At 50.7% G+C, this 20,933-nt stretch overlaps 1 protein-coding gene across 1 annotated transcript in view; it reads right to left on the bottom strand.

Annotated features, from left to right (window-relative positions):
• The window catches only part of SHANK3 (SH3 and multiple ankyrin repeat domains 3), a 388,749-nt gene that overhangs the window by 317,310 nt on the left and 50,506 nt on the right, over window positions 1–20,933 (bottom strand). Inside the window, exons 4-5 of the mRNA XM_082481020.1 lie at window positions 20,068–20,139; window positions 5,397–5,505 (exon numbers count right to left, since the gene is read on the bottom strand). Coding sequence (XP_082337146.1) covers window positions 5,397–5,505; window positions 20,068–20,139 — 181 coding nt within the window. The remainder of the gene's footprint in view (window positions 1–5,396; window positions 5,506–20,067; window positions 20,140–20,933) is intronic.

Here is a 20,933-nt window from a genome sequence, read left to right as displayed (position 1 = left end):
CAGAAAAGTCCGTGTGCTCATCCCAGAGATCCCTTCAGTCCTACAACCAGACAGGGCATCCGGTAAAAAACCTCTGGAAGTGACTCACCAGCCACATGATGGGAGCAAAACCGAGGTGTTCCAGTCCATGCTGGAGGATTCTCAGTGAATGACCCGACCGGCAGGTCCCTGACCCAGAGGTGAGATAATGATCTTGGCTGAGAAATAGGTAGAGCAATTAGGAAGACATTAAACTAAGAACACAAGCAAATTACTCCAAAGAGGGAAACACAGTGCAAACGCACCCTGTCACAAGTAATTAAACCCCTTTGACAAAGAATGTGAGGAAGATTTTTTTCTTCCTCTTTGCTCTTTGCAAAATGCTAAGAGATCGGACAGCAAGAAAAAGGATGTGGACAATAAAAATTGTGATATAATTGTCAGTACCAAAACCTATAGACAATTACACCATTTTAGAATATTAAGGATGAAGGGTGCCTCGTTGTTACGAGAATGAGAAAGTACTGAGTGGGCAATGAGGACCGGAGAAAGAGTTTACAATAAAATCCCATCATCTACCGTATGGCCACTGATTATTCAGAATTTGAATGCATGTGGATTAGTGTCTGAAGTAATAAGTTAAAAGGGCCTTCATAAGGTTTTGTTACAGAACACTAAAGAAAAAAATGCATTAACATCCTAGTGTTTATCTCCAGGTTGTATAAATTATCATTTGCACTATCAGGACAACTTCACCCTGAAGGAGAATGCTGGGTGTCCCATCCAACAAGCGATAAATTGTCACTTCATTTTCTAAAAAGGAGAAAACTGATCACTTTTCTATAGACATTGTTTCATTCTAACATAAGGGAATGCTACTTTGGAACTCAATATAATGAATAAAAATCTGCCAAATACTTGACTGCTGTCTAGTCAACTAGGGATGATGTGGAAAGAAGAAAGTCCCAACTAGGCAGGTGAATATTTGATGATTCCTAAGGAATCGACCAAGGGAAATTAGATTAGGTAATCGAAACAGGAAATGTGGGAGGTTTAAAATTAAAAAGAGAAAGTAAAAGGTGACTGGGAAGTCTTAAAGAACAACTTCTGTGTGGCCCAGATCTACAACTCCATAAATCAAAGAGATTGCCACGTGCCCCCCCAGGTCAGCAGCAAAGTGACGGCAGCAGTTACAGAGACAACTCTAACAACAGGACGTGATGAAAGAGACAGTGGTCAACGTGAACTGGAAATTAGAAAATGAAGAACAGTAACAAGGACAAATGGCACTGGAGTAAAGAAATCCCCATTTGGCCTGGCAAAGGATGATCAGAGAGGGGTTTTGCTGCTGTTGTTTAAATTTGGCAATACGGAAATGACTTCCCAGGCCCTGTGCGAGCCAGTCAGTCACTAGGCCGATAGCGCATAACTGCCAATGGATACAGACAGCAAAATGACCAATTACTTCTTTTTTACTTTGCTGCCGCAGAAATACGTTATTTTCCTTTCCATTACCAAATAAGGATTTTTGGCATGAGCTACCTAACATCGAAAAAATTGTTTGCATCTAGTGAATGTTGCATATCACCCTCCTTATCTTCTCCCTAAAAATCTTCCTGGTGCAAAAAAAGTTAAATTTTAATGCATTTTGAAATATTGGGACATTCAAAAAGACCAGAAGAAAAGCAGTGTCAGGCTGATGTTCAAAAAGGAGCAAGCAAAACGATCCACGGAACTACAAGTCAGAGAAATGACACCAATCCCAGGAAAATGCTGGGAAAATTGATCTGGAGTTTAATTGACACAGCATTAAAGAATACCTGTATTATTAACATCACCCAATCAAGCTTTACAGTAAATAGGTCTTCCTACGCAAACGTAATTCCTTTCCTTGGTAAATTACAAGTCTGATTGATGCAGATAGCTGTATTGATGTAAGACTCACGCCTGGCTGAGTCCTACATGACATTAAAAATGAGTGGTATAAAATGTCACCCAGGCATGTTCCAAATGAACAAAAATCCAGCTGAAAAGCAGCAGTCAGAGCGGTCACTGGGGAACGTGGCCGACCACGTGGGTGCTGAAAAGGCTCGTCAGGGTGTCGGATTTGACTCTATTCTAGATCCTCAACAATTATCCTGAAGTAAATGCAGATCTCTGACCAGATTTGTAGATGCCACATGGCTTGGAAGAGTGCTGGGAGCAATCGGGGCTGGGCAATCCCAGGACCAGGCACCACAGGCGTGGAAGCCCTGCAAGATGTTGCCTTTGAGACACTGCGCATCGGGGAGGAGTGCTGACAGGGGCGGCTGCACCCTGCGGTCAGGGCTCTGCGTGATGCTCCTGCCCAGGGGACAACCGGACCCCCCCAGACACGCTGCTGCTGGTGGCAGCGGGGGGCGAGCACGCTCCTGCCACGCTCTTTCCACCGTCCAACCCGGGCTGCATGGGAAGTCAACGGGAAGGAAAACAACCTCCCCAAAACAACGCTCCCAAACAAGGAACTGCTTAGTGGTTCCACTTCGTTCAGCCCAGTAACCCCAGTGAAGGTTACTGGCCCAGAGGACAAGTCTGATGAGGAGCGGCTGAGGGACCTGGGGGTGTTGAGGCTGGAGAAGAGGAGGCTGAGGGGAGCCCTTCTCGCTCTCTGCAGCCCCCTGACAGGAGGGGGTAGCGAGGGGGGGGTGACCTCTTCTCCCTGGTGACAAGTGATAGGATGAGGGGAAATGGGTTCAGGTTATGCCAGGCGAGGTTTAGATTGGATATTAGAAAAGGTTTTTTTCACTGAAAGGGTTATCAAACATCGGAAGGGGCTGCCCAGGGAGGGGTGGATTCGCCATCCCTGGAGGTGTTTAAAAAAAGGGGAGAGGTGGTACTTGGGGACATGGTGTAGAAGTGGTTGTGTCAGGGCAGGGTAATGGTTGGACTTGATGATCCTAAGGGGCCCTTCCAACCCCAACAATTCTGTGATTCTATGATTCTAAGGTGGGCACAGGACACAGCGCAGGAGAAGGAACAGGTAGGGGGATCCTCCCGGCCCCTCCATCTAGCAGGACGTAACATGGGGTCCCATCCCAGAGCTGCACTGTCGCCCCCGTCCCAAAGGCTGCCCCGGGAGCCCAGAGAGGAGGGACCGGCAGGAAGAGCTGCGCCTGCCCGGGACGGGTGGCACTGGCAGGCAGCATGTGGTCTGGTACCTGTGTTCTTAAAAACCTCTTAAAAATGGAGTAGTGACATATAAGCCACAAGAATGACAGGAAAACTGGAGAAAATACCTTCAAAAGAAAGACTGGAGGGGTTTGGCCTCTTTAATTAAGGAAAGGAAGATTGAATGTTGACTTGATTACCGTGTATAAATACCTTCATGTGAAGGCATACCAGGTACTAAAGTGCTCTTTAATCTAGAAGATAAAGTATAACGACAGCTGGAAGCTGAAGCATACAAATTTAAATGAGAGATGAATTTTAAACCGTGAGGGTGATTAACCAAATAACGAAGGAAAGGCAGGGATCTTCTGTTCCCTGAATCAAGATTGATGACTTTCTGGAAAACATGTTTAAGCTTTGCTTAGTGAACACACACACGCACACACTCGGAGGGTGAAGAGCATCCTGCGAGATACAGGAGGTCAGGTCGGATGGTACAACAGCTCCATCTGGTCTTAAATTCCAGGAATCCATGAATACTAAACAGCAGTTTTATGTCATTCTTTCATGTTCACGAAACAGATTGTAAAGCAAGCAGTAATGAACTGGTTTTGCACAAGAATTAGGACTCCAGAAGTGAGGTGCCCAAGACTCCCTCTGCTCTAACAGTCTATTTTCGCACCTCACAGCATCCACTCTGGTTTTGCCCTCAGTTCTGAACTGGATCCAAAAGACTATTTGGGTCAGGTGTTTTTCCTTCTTCCCCCTCTACACTTAAGAGTCTTTTCAGTACTCAAGAGCCTGCTCCCATAAGCCTCTACCCTTCTGTGAAATAACATCTAGGTTCAAACCATACCAGATCCAAAACTCTCAGAGCATCTTTTCAAGCACAACACTGCACTTTGCAATATAATATACTCTGGAAAGCCGAATCAGCTTTAGAAGAGTAGAGGACTTTCTTTATAAGGAAATATCCCTCAAAACACTTGTAAGGTCTTGGGCAAAGGTGAAAACCTCACACAGCTGAGCTGCTTGGACATGCTCCCGGGTAGACTGTGGTCGCACTCACACGCCATCAGCTATTTTTCATGTGAGCAGTTGTTCATCAGGACACTCTGGCAGGTTCAGGCCGGGTGGCTACACCAGCAAATTAAACAGTATAAACATTCCTGGGCGCTGTTCAAATGGTTCTTGCCAGAGTTTGGCTGCACCAGCTTTCACTTTCCCAGTTCAAGAGCTGCAGAGGCCATTCCCAAAGGACAGTTTGGATGCAGCCACGTTATCTGAGAGGGTAAGAGAGGTTAATAGTGTGAACAACACCACACTGTCACCTGAGCTCCATGCTGAAAAATGGTCTGGACACACTAAATTCACAAGTACAGAGGTAGCCAGTGTTTCAGAAACAACCTGAAAAACCATCCAACTGAACCAGAAACACGGAAAATTAACCATCAGATTGGAGTCTGCTCATGGGTTGGAAGTGTGCCCATGATTCACACACAGAAGTCCAACCCTATAATAAATACTAATAAGCTGCATTACTTTAAAACAGGAACAACAAAAGCAGTAACTCCTCTCTCAGAACAAGATTATGAGACTTCACAGCGGGGCAAATGGGGAGAAGTCCTCCCTCACCCGCCCCATCAGTGAGGAAAACGTGCTGGAGTCTGATCTCACTTCTTAGAGCCAGGAGCCTGCAGACAGCCCACCAGCCACCACTCCAGCAACCAGACCTCTCTGGGGTGAATTTTGCTCACATAGACAGGAAAAAAAAAAAAGAAAAGAAGAGAAAAAAAAAAAAATGAGGGGACCAGAGGCCAAGATTTGATTTTCCTGACCCCAAAATACTTAAACCTTCTGACTGCTTCAGGAAGGGATCCTCGGGCAGCGATCTGCTTTGCCCAACTTTCCAGTCTCAGAGACTTTCCAGCCTCATCCTCCTCCAATCCCACACTGAAAGGTGCATGGCCCCACAGCTCTTTCATTTTATGCTGCATTCCCAGACTCTGTATCTTTACACACACACACCATCTTCTCCCAAGAGTCTTTCTTTGGTAACTTCGTGCTCCCAAGACCCAAGCATCATAAGAAGAGACACTACTGACAAATTCAACTTACACACCTTTCCTCCAAACCTTACAGTTCAGACAACATAATTTGCTACATCTCCTCAAAAACAACCACTCCCCAAATTCGCACTGTGTCCCCCGGACGCTTTCTCCCCCAGCCCTGCTCTGTCACCCTCCCCTCTCTGGAGAAGCCCGTCTCACCTCCAGTATCCGGATCGTGAAAGTTGGGGTCCAGTCCCTTCTCCAGCAGTCTGCAGACCTTCTCCGCATTTAGCATCTGCACATACTCCATGAACTTCTTCAGGTTTGCCTGCAGCCATGACACCCCGGGAAAACACACAATACACAGTGTTAACACCCCAATATGAAGAAAGAAGCCACCAGAGGAATATCCCCATTCCAGAGACACAAGGCAACCAGCAAGAATAACGTGGCAGCACCCACCAGAAGCCAGAGCACACATTCATTCCCAGACCCTGTTAGAGAGTATGCTGCACGTCGACATGGGACACGGTTCTTCCATCCCTCTCCTCAAGACTGGGATTGCTGGACCACCCCATGGAAATGACGGGGGCTGCCGGCCACCACCCTCTGCCCCACTGAGGTCCCCTGCTAAGGCACTTTCTGTTCGTAGGCACTGTGAGGGCAGGCACACGACTTGCACATGCCCATGACACGGACACATCAACAGACAGGGAATGTCACACATTTCTCAATGACGCAGCACGGCGCTGGCTATGGACGGTGCTGAGCAGCATCCCAGCGACGGTGAACTGTACTGCCCGAGGCTTCATCCACGTCTCGCCGCAACGTCGTGTGTGTTGTGGTGTGTCGCAAACTCATTTTAAGGGCAAATCACCCACCTGCCTGGGAACTCAAAACACCTCTGAGGAAGGCTCAAGCTACTGAAACACCGACTATTATTGTGTGGTGCAATGGGTATGGCTGCCACACTGTCTGCTGTGAAACTGTGCTTTATTCTTGGTGTAATTTTCTGTCTTTGGCCAAAGACCAAATCTTGTTCTCCTGAGGGAACTGAGTGCTCAAAAGACTCTTCTTTGAGTCTACCTGGTTGTTTGTGGGCTGTTTGGGGCTTTTTTCTCCTTTTTTTCTCTTTTGGATAGCTATACTTGACGAATACATTATTTTATTAAATTTCTAGACTCCAGAAACTGCAACTCTGCCAGGCATGCAACATTTGGACAGACTACAGTTTGAAAACACCCATCTCACACACATTTCCAGTCCAGATTTTCAGACCTTTGATTGCAGGTTGGCTGGGGTTTTTTGAGTTTATTTTAATCAAACCTTGCAGTAGCCAGCTTTAGGAAAGGCACTTAGAAAGTGTCTGACACAGCAGAAATACTGTGCAATTAGCTGAGGGAAGTCTTTGGGAAAAGCTTTAACCAACCGGTCAAGCTGCAACCAATGGTCAGGGAACTGCTCTTGCTCCTGGGCACCACTGCACAGCTGGCTGAACGCGTCCGAGCAAAGCAGATTTTTCCACCCACAGAAAAAAATCAAGTTTCAACATTTTCCCTTACTTTGATATAGAAGAATTATGTCTTTTATGAAGCAAAATGAATTCCAAAGTGCTTCACTTCATTTTGAAGATTTCCAGTCAGAAAATAGAAAAAAAAAAACCCTGAAAATACCAAACAGGATATGGAAACATGTCCAATTATTTTCAAAGGTGTCCTAAACAAAATTTCATCACATATTATTTTGCACAGTATTTCGATTTTGTCAAGATTTAATTTTCTAAGGGGAAAACTTAGTACTTTTAGAACCAGTTCTACAGAGGAGCCTGCAAATCCCAAAACCTGGGACCCACAAAGTTCCTCTGTGCTATTTCTCTGACATGCTGAGGAGACCATGGTAAGAAGTCAGACAGAAAATATCACTGAGATGAAACTTTCCAAGGATGAGACAAATTAATGCTGGTCTGTGAACCCAATTTAAAACAAATTCAGTGTCTGTGTGGTGAGCTTGCAGAACCAAGCCTAAAACATACAGCACATTTTTACTGAAAGCAGCACCGTGGAGCCACGCCATAAACAAGCCAGGTCACGTATTTAAAATTCTACAGCCATCTTAGTGCGCTGCCCCCTGCAACGTTACTCCATCTCAGCAGAGCTAATTAGCTCGGGCAAAACCCTACGGTAACGCAGCTCCACTGCACCCATGCCAGTACTGAACCTGCGCGCTCTGGCTGTCCGCAGCGACACACAGATGTGTGCAGAGACACCAGTGCCACAGGAACGCATGAGGTAATGCACAAAGCCACAAACAGGCAATTCAGTTACAAGGTTCACCCCCTTTGTGCCCCAGGGACAAGAGTGCAGCAGGGCAAGAGTCAAGAAGAACAGGGATTCACCGGGGATGGAAGATGCCACAGCTGATCCCTTGGTGCGGAGCACGGCTCCGCTCCCCATCTCGACCACCTTGCCCGTCCCCGGGTGCTCCCCTGCATCCCTCAAGGCGCACCATCCCCAGCAGAGCTGCCAGACACTGGGACAGTGTGCACGAGCAAGGAGAAATTGCAGTATAAGTGATTCCCACAGCACCAACACTTTTATCACCAGTACAGCGAAAGGGCAACTGGCAGCAGCAGCAGCAGGGCAAAGGAACTGCCTTTTCAGGTGGCAAGACGCTTCCCCAACCCTCGCCGCTTGGTGCTACTTCTCCCCCAAATCCTCTCTCGCCTCACAAGTAACTCAAAGCAAAATCCACCTCCCGCTCAGTACCCCTTCAGCTACCGCACAAGCACAGAAACGCTGAAGGAAATCACAGCTGCCTGCCAGCAATAGCACAGACGGGACTTGACAACTCCAGCAACCGCCTCCAGGATGCCATCCCAAAATGCATCTTCCCAACCATCACCCGATTGCGCAGATTTAACCCTGTTCCTTCCACTCCCGTTTGCCCACCCACCTTGTCTCCTCCCAGCAGCCGTTCGGCAGACAATGCTAACCTAACCCAATACATGATGCTCCACGCGTGGCCCCACTAAACCTGTGGCCGAGAACGGCACTGCCAGTCCCACTGAGAACCATACCAGCGGTCGGGGGACACGTGGAGCCACGAGCTGAGGAAGGGTCCCCCCGACGTGGCCCATCCCCTCAACACTGGCAGCCTCTGCCCACGCAGGACCGGCACCATCAGCCTTCCCGGGACCTCCAGGGACAGAGAGGCACTTGGGCGCGCTCCCAGCGCAAACACCGCACCTCTGCGCGTGCCATAGCGGCTGGCAGCAGCTTCGCTTCTGTGCTGCTGTCAGACACATCCCAGGCACTAACCCGAACTTCTGCCCCTGCGGTTCTGCCAGCGACTCTCATTTACAGCCCCAGAAACACACCCTACCCAGCCCAGCAGCGCCCAGCAGCACTGTGCCCGTTTATGTTTCTGCTGTTCTAGGTGCTCACAAATTTAAAACAATTTTTGACAGTACGAAGTCGATGCATTATGTCAACTTTTAATGGTTACTTTTTATATTTAGAAAGGAAACTGGAGAAAAAGCGCACGGGGAAAAGGAGGATGCAGAGAGGGGCATCCTGGATTCTGGGATGTGCATCCTCCCGCTGTAGAAGCTTGTCTGTCATCGTGGTCCTGCGCACCATGCAGGCATTAGCGGCTCTACGCATGGAATTTCCCTTTGGGGGAAATCAATTACTACTCTGCATTTCCAGATGAAGAACAAAGAAGGTTCATCTATCCACGGTCTCGGATCAAATCCATAGCAATGCTTCAATAATAATTTATAAAGTCCAGAGACTTAACTGGTTAACTTTTACGTAGAAAAATATTCTCTTTCCATCAGTTTTTAGCAGCCGATTTGCTCTGCAGCATGCTCCAGGCGTGCAGCTCAGTGCCCACATTAAGAGGTTGCTGCAATTCACAAACTTAACAGTATGGGGAGGGGGTACAGTGACTTCTGAGCCTCCCTTGCCCAGTTCTGTTCCTCCGGGTTTGGTCCTCGACCCGAGGGAACAACGAAAATGCCTAAGAAAACCGAGAATACAGATAATGAAAAAGGCTATTTACCAGAGGTGTAATGTTATAGTGTTACAAGAATCCCCTGCCCAGGATTTAGGTGACAGCCTTGCTCTGCCTACAAAGCAACCTGAAATAAGGCATAACGAGGAAAGAGACCAAAAAAGAGGAAAAGTAAAAAGAAGATCGCAGCCTAGATGGTGTCTCTGATCAGGTTCGCAGCCCGGCCTCACCAAGAGCTATGTGAGTGCCGTGGAGGCAGGGACCTGTGGTAGGACATGGCTGAGCAACCAGGAGCGAGGGCACTGTAGGACTTTCACTGCAGAAAGACGGCAGGTTTGGAACTGCGCATTTGGGTGCCACAGCAGCAACCGGAGGGACCACAGCAACTCGACTGCAGGCACGGGGAGCAGCAGCGTGTGCAAGCAGAGCAGCCCAGTGCTTCCCATTATCAGTTTTCTTATTCTTTACCAATAGAGAGGTATATAATTAGCTCAATTAAGCTGTTTTCCAGAATAAAGTTAAGAGAAAAATACGTTGTTTCATTCAAGTTCAATATTTCTATGACCACAGAGAGAAGGAGGCTGCCGTTTCCATACACAAATTCTGGGGAAGCAGACGGCTACTTCCCAGATAGCTCTGCAGTGCCACATCAATAGCCAGATTTGGGAAATGACAGAACTCAGATTGGGTAAAAGGACAGGATATTGCTAACTGGGACACCCTGGTCACTATACGCTTAAAACCATTGCGTCAAGATCCAGGTACTCTCTTCCTTGGAGGCCTCTCACACATCTCGCCTTTGCAGCCAATAACTGGCAAACTGGAACACCCCATCAAGTTCCTGCTCCTCCTGGGCATCCTTCAGGGTCACTGGGAGAAGCCATGGCAGGTCCGGGGAGCCCCCGTGGAGGAACCCCCGCTCTGGCCAGGCATCTGCCGACAGGCGGGTTGCGCAGTGTCCCCTCCTCAGCCGGTGAACGTCTGCCCGCAGCCCCCAGGCGCCACTTCAGCCGATTTGATCAAAGCAGCCCATACCCAGAAGGACGGTGCAGCCGGACCCGAGGCACCCAACGCTGGACCCAACACCAAAGCACAGCACAGGTCCAACCAAAGAGCTTAACCGAAATCAGACCAGCGCTGCGCAGTGCAGCCCAAGCGGCGTGGCCATCGCCCCCGCGACACGGCCATCCCCGCCAGCCCTCTCCTCGCAGAGGGGCTCTCGGGGACCTGCTCCCCACTCGGGCACCACTGTGGTCATCGCAGCAGCCCCCGGCGCTGCGGCACACAGGGCTGCGACGAGCCAACAACAATTTGACCCTGGTTTTAATGTTTTCCCTTATGGAAGATTTCAGTTACGCTAAAGGTATCCCCCACCTTAAACACACACCGGTTACCCTGAGTTTGCAGCGTGACAGCTGATGCGGACGTCTGTATTTACAAACATTAATAAAAGTGTGTAGGTTAAATGGCCCTTCTGCCAATAGTCATGAATTCAAGCGTGCTTTTTCTGAATCATTCAGAATGAGAAACAAAACATACTTGGCTTTTGAAATCAACTCAAAAACTACAAATGTGTCACAGCCATGTCCCTCGCTGTGCACATTATATCCACTTTTCACAATGAAGCAAACGCTGGTATTTACATTCTTCCATGTCGGTTTTTCAGCTTATGCTGCACAGAAAAGCTTTCCTATCTGATTGTTTTCCATTTCAATTTAGCTAGAAACACAGAATATTTTCCTTATTATTTGGACTGATTCACTCAAAGCTGAAAGGAGATTTGAGAACTGAGAAAGTAAGGAAGCTTGTTTTCCTCCCCCAGTCTATGAATAAAACCCTGGTGGGAAAGGAATGAGATCTCATTATTCCAAGAACTTGAGGGATTTGGGGCCAGGTTTTCAAATGTATTAAGGTGACTAGACATGAAGAGAGAGCAAATGTCAGACTCCCGCTGAAATCAAGGGGAGCTAAGCTGATGCCTAAACCGCTTAAGCAATTTTGAAATCTCACTAGATACTTACTTATTTTCTGGCACTTAAATACCTTTGAGAATTTGTGATGAGAACCACTCATATAAACCAAATCTTCCTTTGTTTAAAAGATCAGTCAGCTTTAAATACAAAAGATATGTATTGATAAATTTACTTTTCATCTTCTGTGTCCTGTGCATTCAAAGCAACACTTATTTAAGTGATAAAGACACAATTTAAAATGTTACTTTGTTTTAATTTTAATTGAATTTCAGCTTTCATCCAAACACAGTTGGATACAAACCAAAAGAATAAAAAAACAATCAGAAGCCAGTAAAGACATCATGTCCTCTTTCCTATATGCAAAAATTAAAATCTAAATGTATTTATATAAAGCTATCTGACTGCTTAAACAAACACTCATAATGGATCTTCCTGCGAGCAAAAGCATTCTAGTTAGTGTGAAGATTATGGTGATTTGCAGATCGATATGTTTGAATGGCCATGCTAACCAGAGCGAAGCAAGCTTTCCCTGGGGAGGAAAAAAACCCAAGACCCAACACAAATTCACGCAGACTAAAGACCAAAGTCACGGAATCACGGCATCGTGGAGTTTCAGACTTGGAAGGGACCTCTAGAGATCATCCAGCCCCACTCCCCTGCCAAAGCAGGATTGCCCGGAGCGCATTACTCAGGACTGCATCCAGGCGGGTCTTGAAAACCTCCAGAGAAGGGGACTCCACCACCTCCCTGGGCAGCCTGTGCCGGTGCTCTGGCAACCTCACCGTAAAGAAGTTTTTCCGTGTATTTGAACGGAACTTCCTACGTTCTAACTTGTGCCCATTGCCCCTCGTCCTGTCACTGGGAACCATTGAGAAGAGCCTGGCTCCATCCTCCTTCAACCCACCCTTTAGATACTTGTAAGCATTAATAAGGTCTCCCCTCAGCCTTCTCTTCTCCAGGCTAAAGAGTCCCAGCGATCTCAGCCTTTCCTCATACGGGAGATGCTCCAATCCCTTAATCATCTTAGTTGCCCTCCGCTGGACTCGCTCCAGCGGTTCCCTGTCCCTCTTGAACTGGGGAGCCCAAAACTGGACACAGTATTCCAGTTGTGGCCTCACCAGTGCAGAGGAGAGGGGGAGAATGACCTCCTTCGACCTACTGGCCACACTCTTCCCTGTGCAGCCCAGGATTCCATTGGCCTTTTTGGCAACAAGGGCACATTGCTGGCTCACGGATAATTTACTGTCTACCAGGACCCCCAGATCCTTCTCCTCAGAGCTACTTCCCAGCAGGTCCGCCCCTAACCTATACTGGTGCTTTACGTTCTTCCTCCCCAGGTGCAGGACCTTGCACTTGCTTTTGTTGAACCTCATTAGGTTCTTCTCTGCCCAGCTCTCCAGCCTGTCCAGGGCATGCTGGATGGCAGCACGGCCCTCTGGGGTGTCAGCCAACCCACCCAGTTTGGTAGCATCAGCGAACTTGCTGAGGATATACTCTGTCCCCTCATCCAGGTCATTAATGAATATATTGGACAAAACTGGACCGAGTATTGACCCCTGGGGGACACCACTGGTTACAGGCCTCCAACCAGACTCTGTGCCGCTGATCACAACCCTCTGAGTTCTGTCCCGCAGCCAACTCTCAATCCACCTCGCTGTCGCCTCATCTAGCCCATACTTCCTCAGCTTCCTGACCATTTCCACAAAGCAAGTCTCACCCTTGCTTTTTTAAGGGTTGCTTTACGTCTCCCATTCCCCAGGTGCCTTCGCGCCAGCAGCGGCCGGTGGCACAGCCGGGGCCAGGGCTGCAGGCAGGTGGGACCCTCTCACCCCACACCGGGGCCACGGAGGTGCTTGAGGAAACTGCGACACAGCTGAGCTCACACCTCCACTATCTCCTGCCTGCGGCCTGGAAACCCTTTGGGACGCGATCCCCGTCTTTGGGATCTTCTTTCTTGTGGGTCAAGAGGCACTGCTCCCTGAGGAGGAGGAGGAGGAGGATCCCCGTAAGGAGAGACAGGCACCAAAGCCTGGGTCTGCCCTCACCCTTTGGCCTGGAGCCACCGCGGCGGCTGCCCCTATGGAGGCTCCGGTGCTTCAGCTCAGTTCACGTGCCGCTACCCATAACACCCGTCTCAGCACAGGGCTCCTGAGCGAGTTTGAGGTGCTCCTGTTTGTTCTCAAGAGTGAGAAGGATGTTCACGCCGGCAGAGCGCCCGGGGATGGGGCGCAGCTCCACCGCCCAGCTGGCAGCCGCCGTGCCACGGTCCATTATCCTCTGCCAGCACCAAACTGCAAGGAAAATCAACACCCTCCAGAAAAGAAACATTGAGAAGAAACTGGTGCGAGGGAACAAGCTTCTCTCTCTTGAATTGAAACGAAAGAAAATAAATGAGATACTCTTCTTGCAGAGACACTATTCTGTCACTCCCCGTTCACTGCAGGCTGGGGGAGCCAACCGCAGGCCCCGGCTCAGGTGCTCCACGGGAGCAGAGAGACCACATCCCCTTCACACCAAGTGCATGCTGATGTTTCTGACAGTTTCAGTATGAAGGAAAGGCTAACCTTTTCTTGGGGTCCAGTTTGCTCCAAACAGCAGCTGGAATTATGACAAACCATCCACTGTCCAGAGCATGGCAGCTACCGCGGGGCCACAGGCCCTGGACGAGGCTGAGGGTCGGACCTCCTCCCTTGTGCCAGCTGTTTGACACACTCACACCGGCCATTAGGCAGCAGCAACCAAACATCACATTGGTTCCCACAGAAACGTCAAATAATCGATTTCACGACACTCCATGACAGTGTTAAACTGCTGTCCCGGAGGCTGTCTTGGTGCGTCTCCACACCACCTGGGGTGCCTCCAATGCCAGCAGGACAGAGGCCCTGCAGAGGCCCACGCGCAGAGGAGGCCGAGCCCTGGCAGAGGACTGGGGGCAGCCCCAGCGCCGTCCCCAGTGGGACACCTCCTGCCAGGATGTACCAGCTTTGGCTGGGATAGAGCCAAGTTTCCTCACAGTAGGTGGTATGGGTCTATGTTTTGGTTCTGCACCGGAAGCAGCGATGGTAATGCGGGGTGTGTTAGCCACCACTGCGCAGTGCCCGCACAGCCCCAAGGGCTGTTCTGCTCCTCACCCCCCGCCAGTGAGGGTCAGGGAGCACAAGGGGCTGGGAGGGGACACAGACGGGAGAGCCGACCCCGACCGACCAAGGGATGTCCCAGACCAGAGGGTGTCATGCTCAGCAATAAAAGCTGGGGAAGGAGGAGAAAAGGGGGACGTTTGGAGAGATGGCGTTCGTCTTCCCAAGCCACCGTCACACACGATGGAGCCCAGCTGTCCCAGGGATGGCTGAACGCCTCCCTGCCACGGGGAGCAGTGGATGAATTCCTGATTTTGCTTTGCTTGCACGCGCAGCTTTTGCTTTACCTGTTCAACTATCTTTATCTCAGCCCACCAGTTTTCTCACTTTTACCCTTCCAGTTCTCTCCTAAGACACACCAAAATCCAGGTCTGCTGTTACCAGAGGAGATGGTGGGCCAGGTGGGCTGCAGTCACTCAGGGCAGCCTTTGCACTCTCTCAGCCATTAGATCCTGCTGTCCTGCCCTTCATCTGTCAGTCTGTCCGGGTAGAAGTCAGAGACAAGTGAGAGGTCTCCTGCAGCAGATGTAGGATGGGCCTTGCTCGAGCCCAGCTTTGATACACCAGTTGATGAGGTCTGATGTGTTTCTTGCTGTAGAGGTGTCCTGGGACGCAGATGGCACTGACGTCAGTGCAAATCAGCAAACGGCAAAACACCAACCTGTTCTCCATCCTCAGGTCTGGAATCCTTGCTCCAGCCTTGACCGCCTTCAGCCACTGTTAATGCAAAACCCTCCTCTGGCCCGGGCACACACAAGCCCTCTACCCCGAAGGTAGGTGCAGCCCCCGCTCACACGCCGCCTCCACACACTGCACCAGCTTATGCAGCTGCTCCCACATCCAGCTCCAGGAGTGCATCTCTTCCTGAGGTCCTTCACAGCTGGCATCGGCCCCTCTCCCCCTCCCAACACCGCCGTGGCCATGGCGCTCGCTCCCTTCACCCAGCTGCACCTTGAGCAAAGACATCCCCCTGTGTCCTGCTACTCCATTGAGCAGTGCCACCGTCCCCTCCATGCTACAACCACCCCTCTTGTGCACTAGCCCCAACAGGAACGGTGGTGACAGCCACGCTGCAGACCTGCTATGAGTGTTGTCCACCAAGCTGACACTTTCTCATTGCTTCATTGCTCTTGGTCTGCCCGCAGCCCCTGCCTGCACCGCCGCAGCCCCACGCCAGGGCTGCCCTCCTTCTGTAACTGCCCAGTTAGCAGCACGAGAGGACTGCCGCCTGCGGCCAGCGCATCTGGCTCTACGCTAATGTCAGTCATCTACAACAGTAATGGTGTATGTGCTCCTAACAATTACTTTAAGTGTGTTTTAAGTGTGTTGCTTCTTTCCCCTTCAAGGTGGTAATATCCTAAGACTTCTGGTAGCACAATGTCCTTTGTGGACACTTTGGTAAATGCCAAGTATTTTCTGCACAGATTTTCATTTACAAGCACAATGCGATTGCCCTTTTCCAACATGCATTTTTTGCACTCCCATTTCTAAATGGTCTACTGCAATTCAGTGGGGAAAATACCTACAAGAAATGTCACTGCCTGCAGATCTCAAGAGGCACAAGGGACTGAGGCTGATTGACTGATTTTACCAAGTCACTTTGTTATTGCTAGCAATACAAGAAATCAATTTCCCCACTTCTTAGAACAAGTCCACTGGCACTCAAAAAAAAAGGAACTATTTCTATTTTTCTTATTTTTCTTTTGTAATGGCAGTTAAGAATCATGTTTCAAGGTCATTAAAAGATTGAAGTAGCGTATCCTGCCACTAAAAGACAGACTCTAAACTCTGATCGTTTTGATACTTTGCTCTCATTAGCCGCAGGCCTAAAGATTTTGCACATACCACAGCCTCAGGAGCGGTCCCACCATCCTGTTAGATGTAAGGCTAATCCTCACAGTCCTTTAAATTACCGCATCTCAGAAAAAAAACGGTATTTTGCTGCCTGAGCAGTCAGGCATCACTACAAATAACAGGGAAGTGTCCCGCCTCGAGCAACGCGTACGGTCTGCACCACACCGCAGACGCATCACCTCCATGCACCTGCTCTCCCAGAAGAGGACACCGACCCCTAAATGCACAGACAGAAGCAGAAACCCCCGCAGCAGCCAACCCGACGCATACGCCTGTACACGCCTGCAGTGGAGGAGGAACGGCTGTTCCCCGAGTCGGCCCAGAGACACCTCCTCACGGCGCGTTCGATGTCAGGAACGAACCCCCCACCCAGCCCTGCCCTGCCGCCAGCCCCCACAGCATGCCTCCGCGGGGTCGCTGGCACGGCAGGAGGACTGTCCCCCCGCAGCCCCTCGCCCGGCGGTGCCTGGCACGGCCACAGCGGAGGCAGCACAGCAGACGGGGCAGAGGCAGGCAGTACCGTGCTCTTCGCTCGGGGTCTGCGGTCCCCAGCAGCTTTCTGGTTTTCTCTCTGCTCAGCCCGCTGCCGTCCCAGAGAGGAGCCCATGTCCCTCCGCTCTCCGTCCCCTTCTCACCCTCAAGCCAGCTGACAGGAGGCTGCACACGCAGGCTCCGCTCTCACCCTCTCCCAGCGAAACAGCCTCGATCTGAGCCGGGTGGGTAAGTCACGCCGCCGCCGGCTCTCAGCACCGGCATCGCTCCAACGAGTTCCCAGCACAAGCACATCTCCCACTCATGCCCCTCCTAGTGCTACCCCCTGCGGCTGCCTCCGCCACCCCCCTCACATCACACCTCTGCTGGAGCAGCCCCGGGGCAGGACGAGGGCTCCCCTTCACCCCCACAAGCACCACGGCCCACAGTGCCTACAGGCTCTGGGAAAACACCAGCCAAAGGAAATGCTCATCAGCATCCTCTTGATGGAGGCAAACGGGAGCGGAGCTGCAGGATCTCACTCAGATGCCATATTTTAGCAGCAAGGGATGGTTTAAAAATCAAGAAACATGAAAGAGATTTGTTTTTTAAGTAGAAATTAAAGCATGGTGTTTAAGTGAATATTTAATAGAGTGCATTTATGGCTACTACACGCTTGTAGGGGAAGTCCTCAGATGCTGCCGCTCAGGTCTCCCCGCGGCAGGCGCCTCCAGCCCTCCCTCCAGCAGGCATGGTGTCTCACTGGCAAGGCTCAGGAGGACCGTGATTCACGCTTCCTGGCGCCAGGAAGATGCTGAAAGCTTTCCAGATTTGCTGCCTGGATATTCTTATGCCACCAGACAGAAGCCTCGTGACTTTAATCTTCGTGACTCAAACCCAAACCTTAACAGCATTTTGGTTCTTGTTTCTGCAGCTCTGCAAACAGAAGATAGAGGACCTGCTTCTTCCCAAGAAGATCTTCACCTTTGGGGTAGGTCAAGCCCTTTGGGAGAAGGTTTTCTTCCCTTCTGCTTTACAACTGGGGCTCCACCGAGCTCAGCTGTTGCTGTTGTACCCGTTAACTGAAAATTTACAATGCTTGCCTGCCTGTCTCTAGCAGAGTAGATGTGACCTAAAGCAAAGCACCACCCTGCAGTCCCACGGCAGGAGCCATGCACAGGCAAACGGCACCCAGCAGCGATGCGGGCTGCCAGGAGGCCAAGGAGCAGGTGCAGCACCCGGGTGAGCCTCCATGGTCTCCCAGCCCTGGGCACCTCCTGCGCGTCTTGGAGCCGCCGCTGTCGGGTGAGAGCAGCCAAGAATGGTCAAGGCAGACAATGGCACGCGTATCGTCAGAGAGCAAAAGGAAAACAGCCACGAGGCTGCCCAGCCCTTGGCGGGAAGCAGTCGCTCCGCAGAGGGGTTTTCCGAGGGAGTGTGTGATACACAGCAATAAGGGAGCTAGCAGGGAGCCTTGCGGTCCCCTCCATGTCCTTCCTAAACAAGAAGCCCCAAAGCCTCTCTGCACGGCCTTCCCCAGCACAGTGCCCTCCAGACACGGGCCATCCCCACAAGCCTCTCCATGCCACCGTGCCCCACCCCAGCCCTTCCCCACGGACTCTCCCAGAAAATTAGTTTGATGGTGGCTGATGCTGTCCTCGTGCCACCCAGCAGTTCGAGCGCCGCCCAGTGCATGCAGCCACCCAGCAGTGCAACAGCCACTGCACTGCCGGAGCCCACCTCCCTCCTCCTGTCTCACAGTTCCCATGCGCTTCTGGCCCTGGCCTCCCAGGAGCCATCAAAGTCCCCACAGGGCCACATGCCATCTCAAGGCATAATTATAGTGGCAGCAGAAATCTTCCAATGGTCTCAGACCTCTCCACAAGTATTCTATACAGCAGCCCAGAAGACCAACCGTATCCTGGGCTGCATCAGCAGAAGTGTGGCCAGCAGGGCGAGGGAGGGGATTCTGCCCCTCTACTCCACTCTTGTGAGACCCCACCCGGAGTACTGCCTCCAGCTCTGGAGTCCCCAACAGAAGAAGGACATGGACCTGCTGGAGCGTCTCCAGAGGAGAGCCACGAGGATGATCCGAGGGCTGGAGCACCTCTCCTATGAGGAGAGGCTGAGAGAGTTGGGGCTGTTCAGCCTGGAGAAGAGAAGGCTCCGGAGAAGAGAAGGCTCCGCGGAGACCTTATTGCGGCCTTCCAGTCCCTAAAGGGGGCCTACAGGAGAGCTGGGGAAGGACATTTTACTGGGGCATGTAGCGATAGGACGAGGGGGAATGGCTTTAAACTGGAAGAGGGCAGGTTCAGATTGAACATTCGGAAGAAGTTTTTCACTCTGAGGGTGGTGCGGCACTGGCACAGGTTGCCCAGAGGGGTTGTTGAGGCCCCATCCCTGGAGGGGTTCAAGGCCAGGCTGGACGTGGCCTTGGGCAACCTGGGCTGGTGGGAGGTGTCCCTGCCTATGGCAGGGGGGTTGGAACTTGATGATCTTCAAGGTCCTTTCCAACCTAAACCATTCTATGATTCTATGATTCTTAATTTCTTAAGCAAGAAGTGACATCATGGGACCACCGCAGCTGTTTGGGGGAAGAGCAATGCAAGAGGGCATCCATGCAACACGTGCCCAAGGCCTGATCTCCATTAGCACCCCTGACCCTCCGGCTGTGCCAGCTGTGGTGTCCGTGGCCGCAGAGCCTGGTGGTTTTGGTGGGGCCTCTCTCCTCCCAGGAAACACCCATGCATGCAAAGCAGAATTCCTGCCACATTCCCTGTTCTCTAAACACCCAGGTGGCCCCTTCAGTTGCTGCACCATTAATCTTGACACATGCCTTGAACACTGTCCATGACACACGGGGGCTGCAGTAGACCAAGAGCGCTTTCCATTCCACATGTGGATCCTACCAGCGACACCCTGACCCAAACGCATGGGTTAAAGCCAGAGACAAGGCAATGAGCTTGCGTGCAAGGCGGAGGCGTGCTGCAGCCTCTTGCCGGGGGAAGGGAAGGCATGCTCCTCAATGCGCACTATTGTGCTCTGCAGGCATTTAGTGCCTCCTCCATAGCAAAGAATAAAGCTTCCTTTCAGCTGGCCCATCATGTGTTCCTCTGCCTCACCACCCCATGGAAAGCTGGCCCCAAGCTCTCCTGCAGAGCCTAGTCCAACCACACACCTGCCTGCAAGCACACACAAGCAGTGCAAGTCTACCCCTGGGTGGCACCTACCGTGGCTCGACGGGGCTCTTGAGCTTGCACCCCCACCTACACCACCCCAGGCTTCGGCAAGCACCGTTCATTCCTCGGGGGTGCTTTGCAGTCTGGCAAACATGGAAGACTGAAACATCCCAAAACCTGGCATCCTCTCTGTGATAGGCCACCATCAGTGCTGAACGTGCAACCAGGCCTTTGAGCTTGCCCAGACAGACTCCAGCCTTACCTTTGTATGGAGCTTGGCAAACTGCTTGTCATCCAGCAGAGTCTGGGTGTACACACGCCTTTTGTACCGGAACTGCAAGAGGGAAGAATGTCAGATATGAGATGAACAAAACCCACTCAGCATCAAACCGCTCTCGAGCGGCTCCAGTAAACATCAGCTTGCGTGAAGACATTCAGTCTAGATCTGAAAACAACAACAGATACTGAAGACACTGTTCTCCCCAAAACTTGTTCTAATAGTTAATTGCTTTCCTCACTGAAGAAATTCTGAACAGTTTTTCATATGAATCTGCCTGGCTACAGCTTCCAGAAGGTTTGCGCTTTGTTCTGCTTCTTCCCAATTAATTAATGATCTTTCAAATAACAGAATGGTTTTCCCCAGGATGGTTCTCAGGTGGTCTCAAGCCGATTTCCCTTTAAGCAGGCTGAGCTCTAAATCTCTCATTGAGGGATCTTCTCTTCTGTTCTCAGATCATTTCTGCTGCTCTTTTCCATGCCATGCCTCTTTCTAATGTCCTTTCAAATACACTGACTGTCAGCCCCACACTGCGCTCCAACACCAACCACTTCCACCCCAACCACTCCTGAAACCAACTCCCTACTTGTCAGGGTACACACTGAAGGATTACAGGCTTACATTGTGCCACAGCATCACACTGGGAATTGCTGCTAGGTTTCTTGACCAGAAGGCTCAAAAATTTTCTTCAGAAGCTTTGTTTTCCCCAACAAGAATCCTTCCTTAGCACGCAATCCTTGTCCCTGTATGTTTGTCATTTGACTGACTTGGAGCATACTTTGATGGGACCCCCACTTACCAAATGACCTAGACAGCGCAGCTGACATTGCTGTATTCTCAGACTTTATCAG

This window comes from Vanellus vanellus, assembly GCF_965231255.1.
Source record: "Vanellus vanellus genome assembly, chromosome: 1".
Classification (NCBI taxonomy): Eukaryota; Metazoa; Chordata; class Aves; order Charadriiformes; family Charadriidae; genus Vanellus; species Vanellus vanellus.
This window is presented reverse-complemented; position numbering and strand designations above follow the sequence as displayed.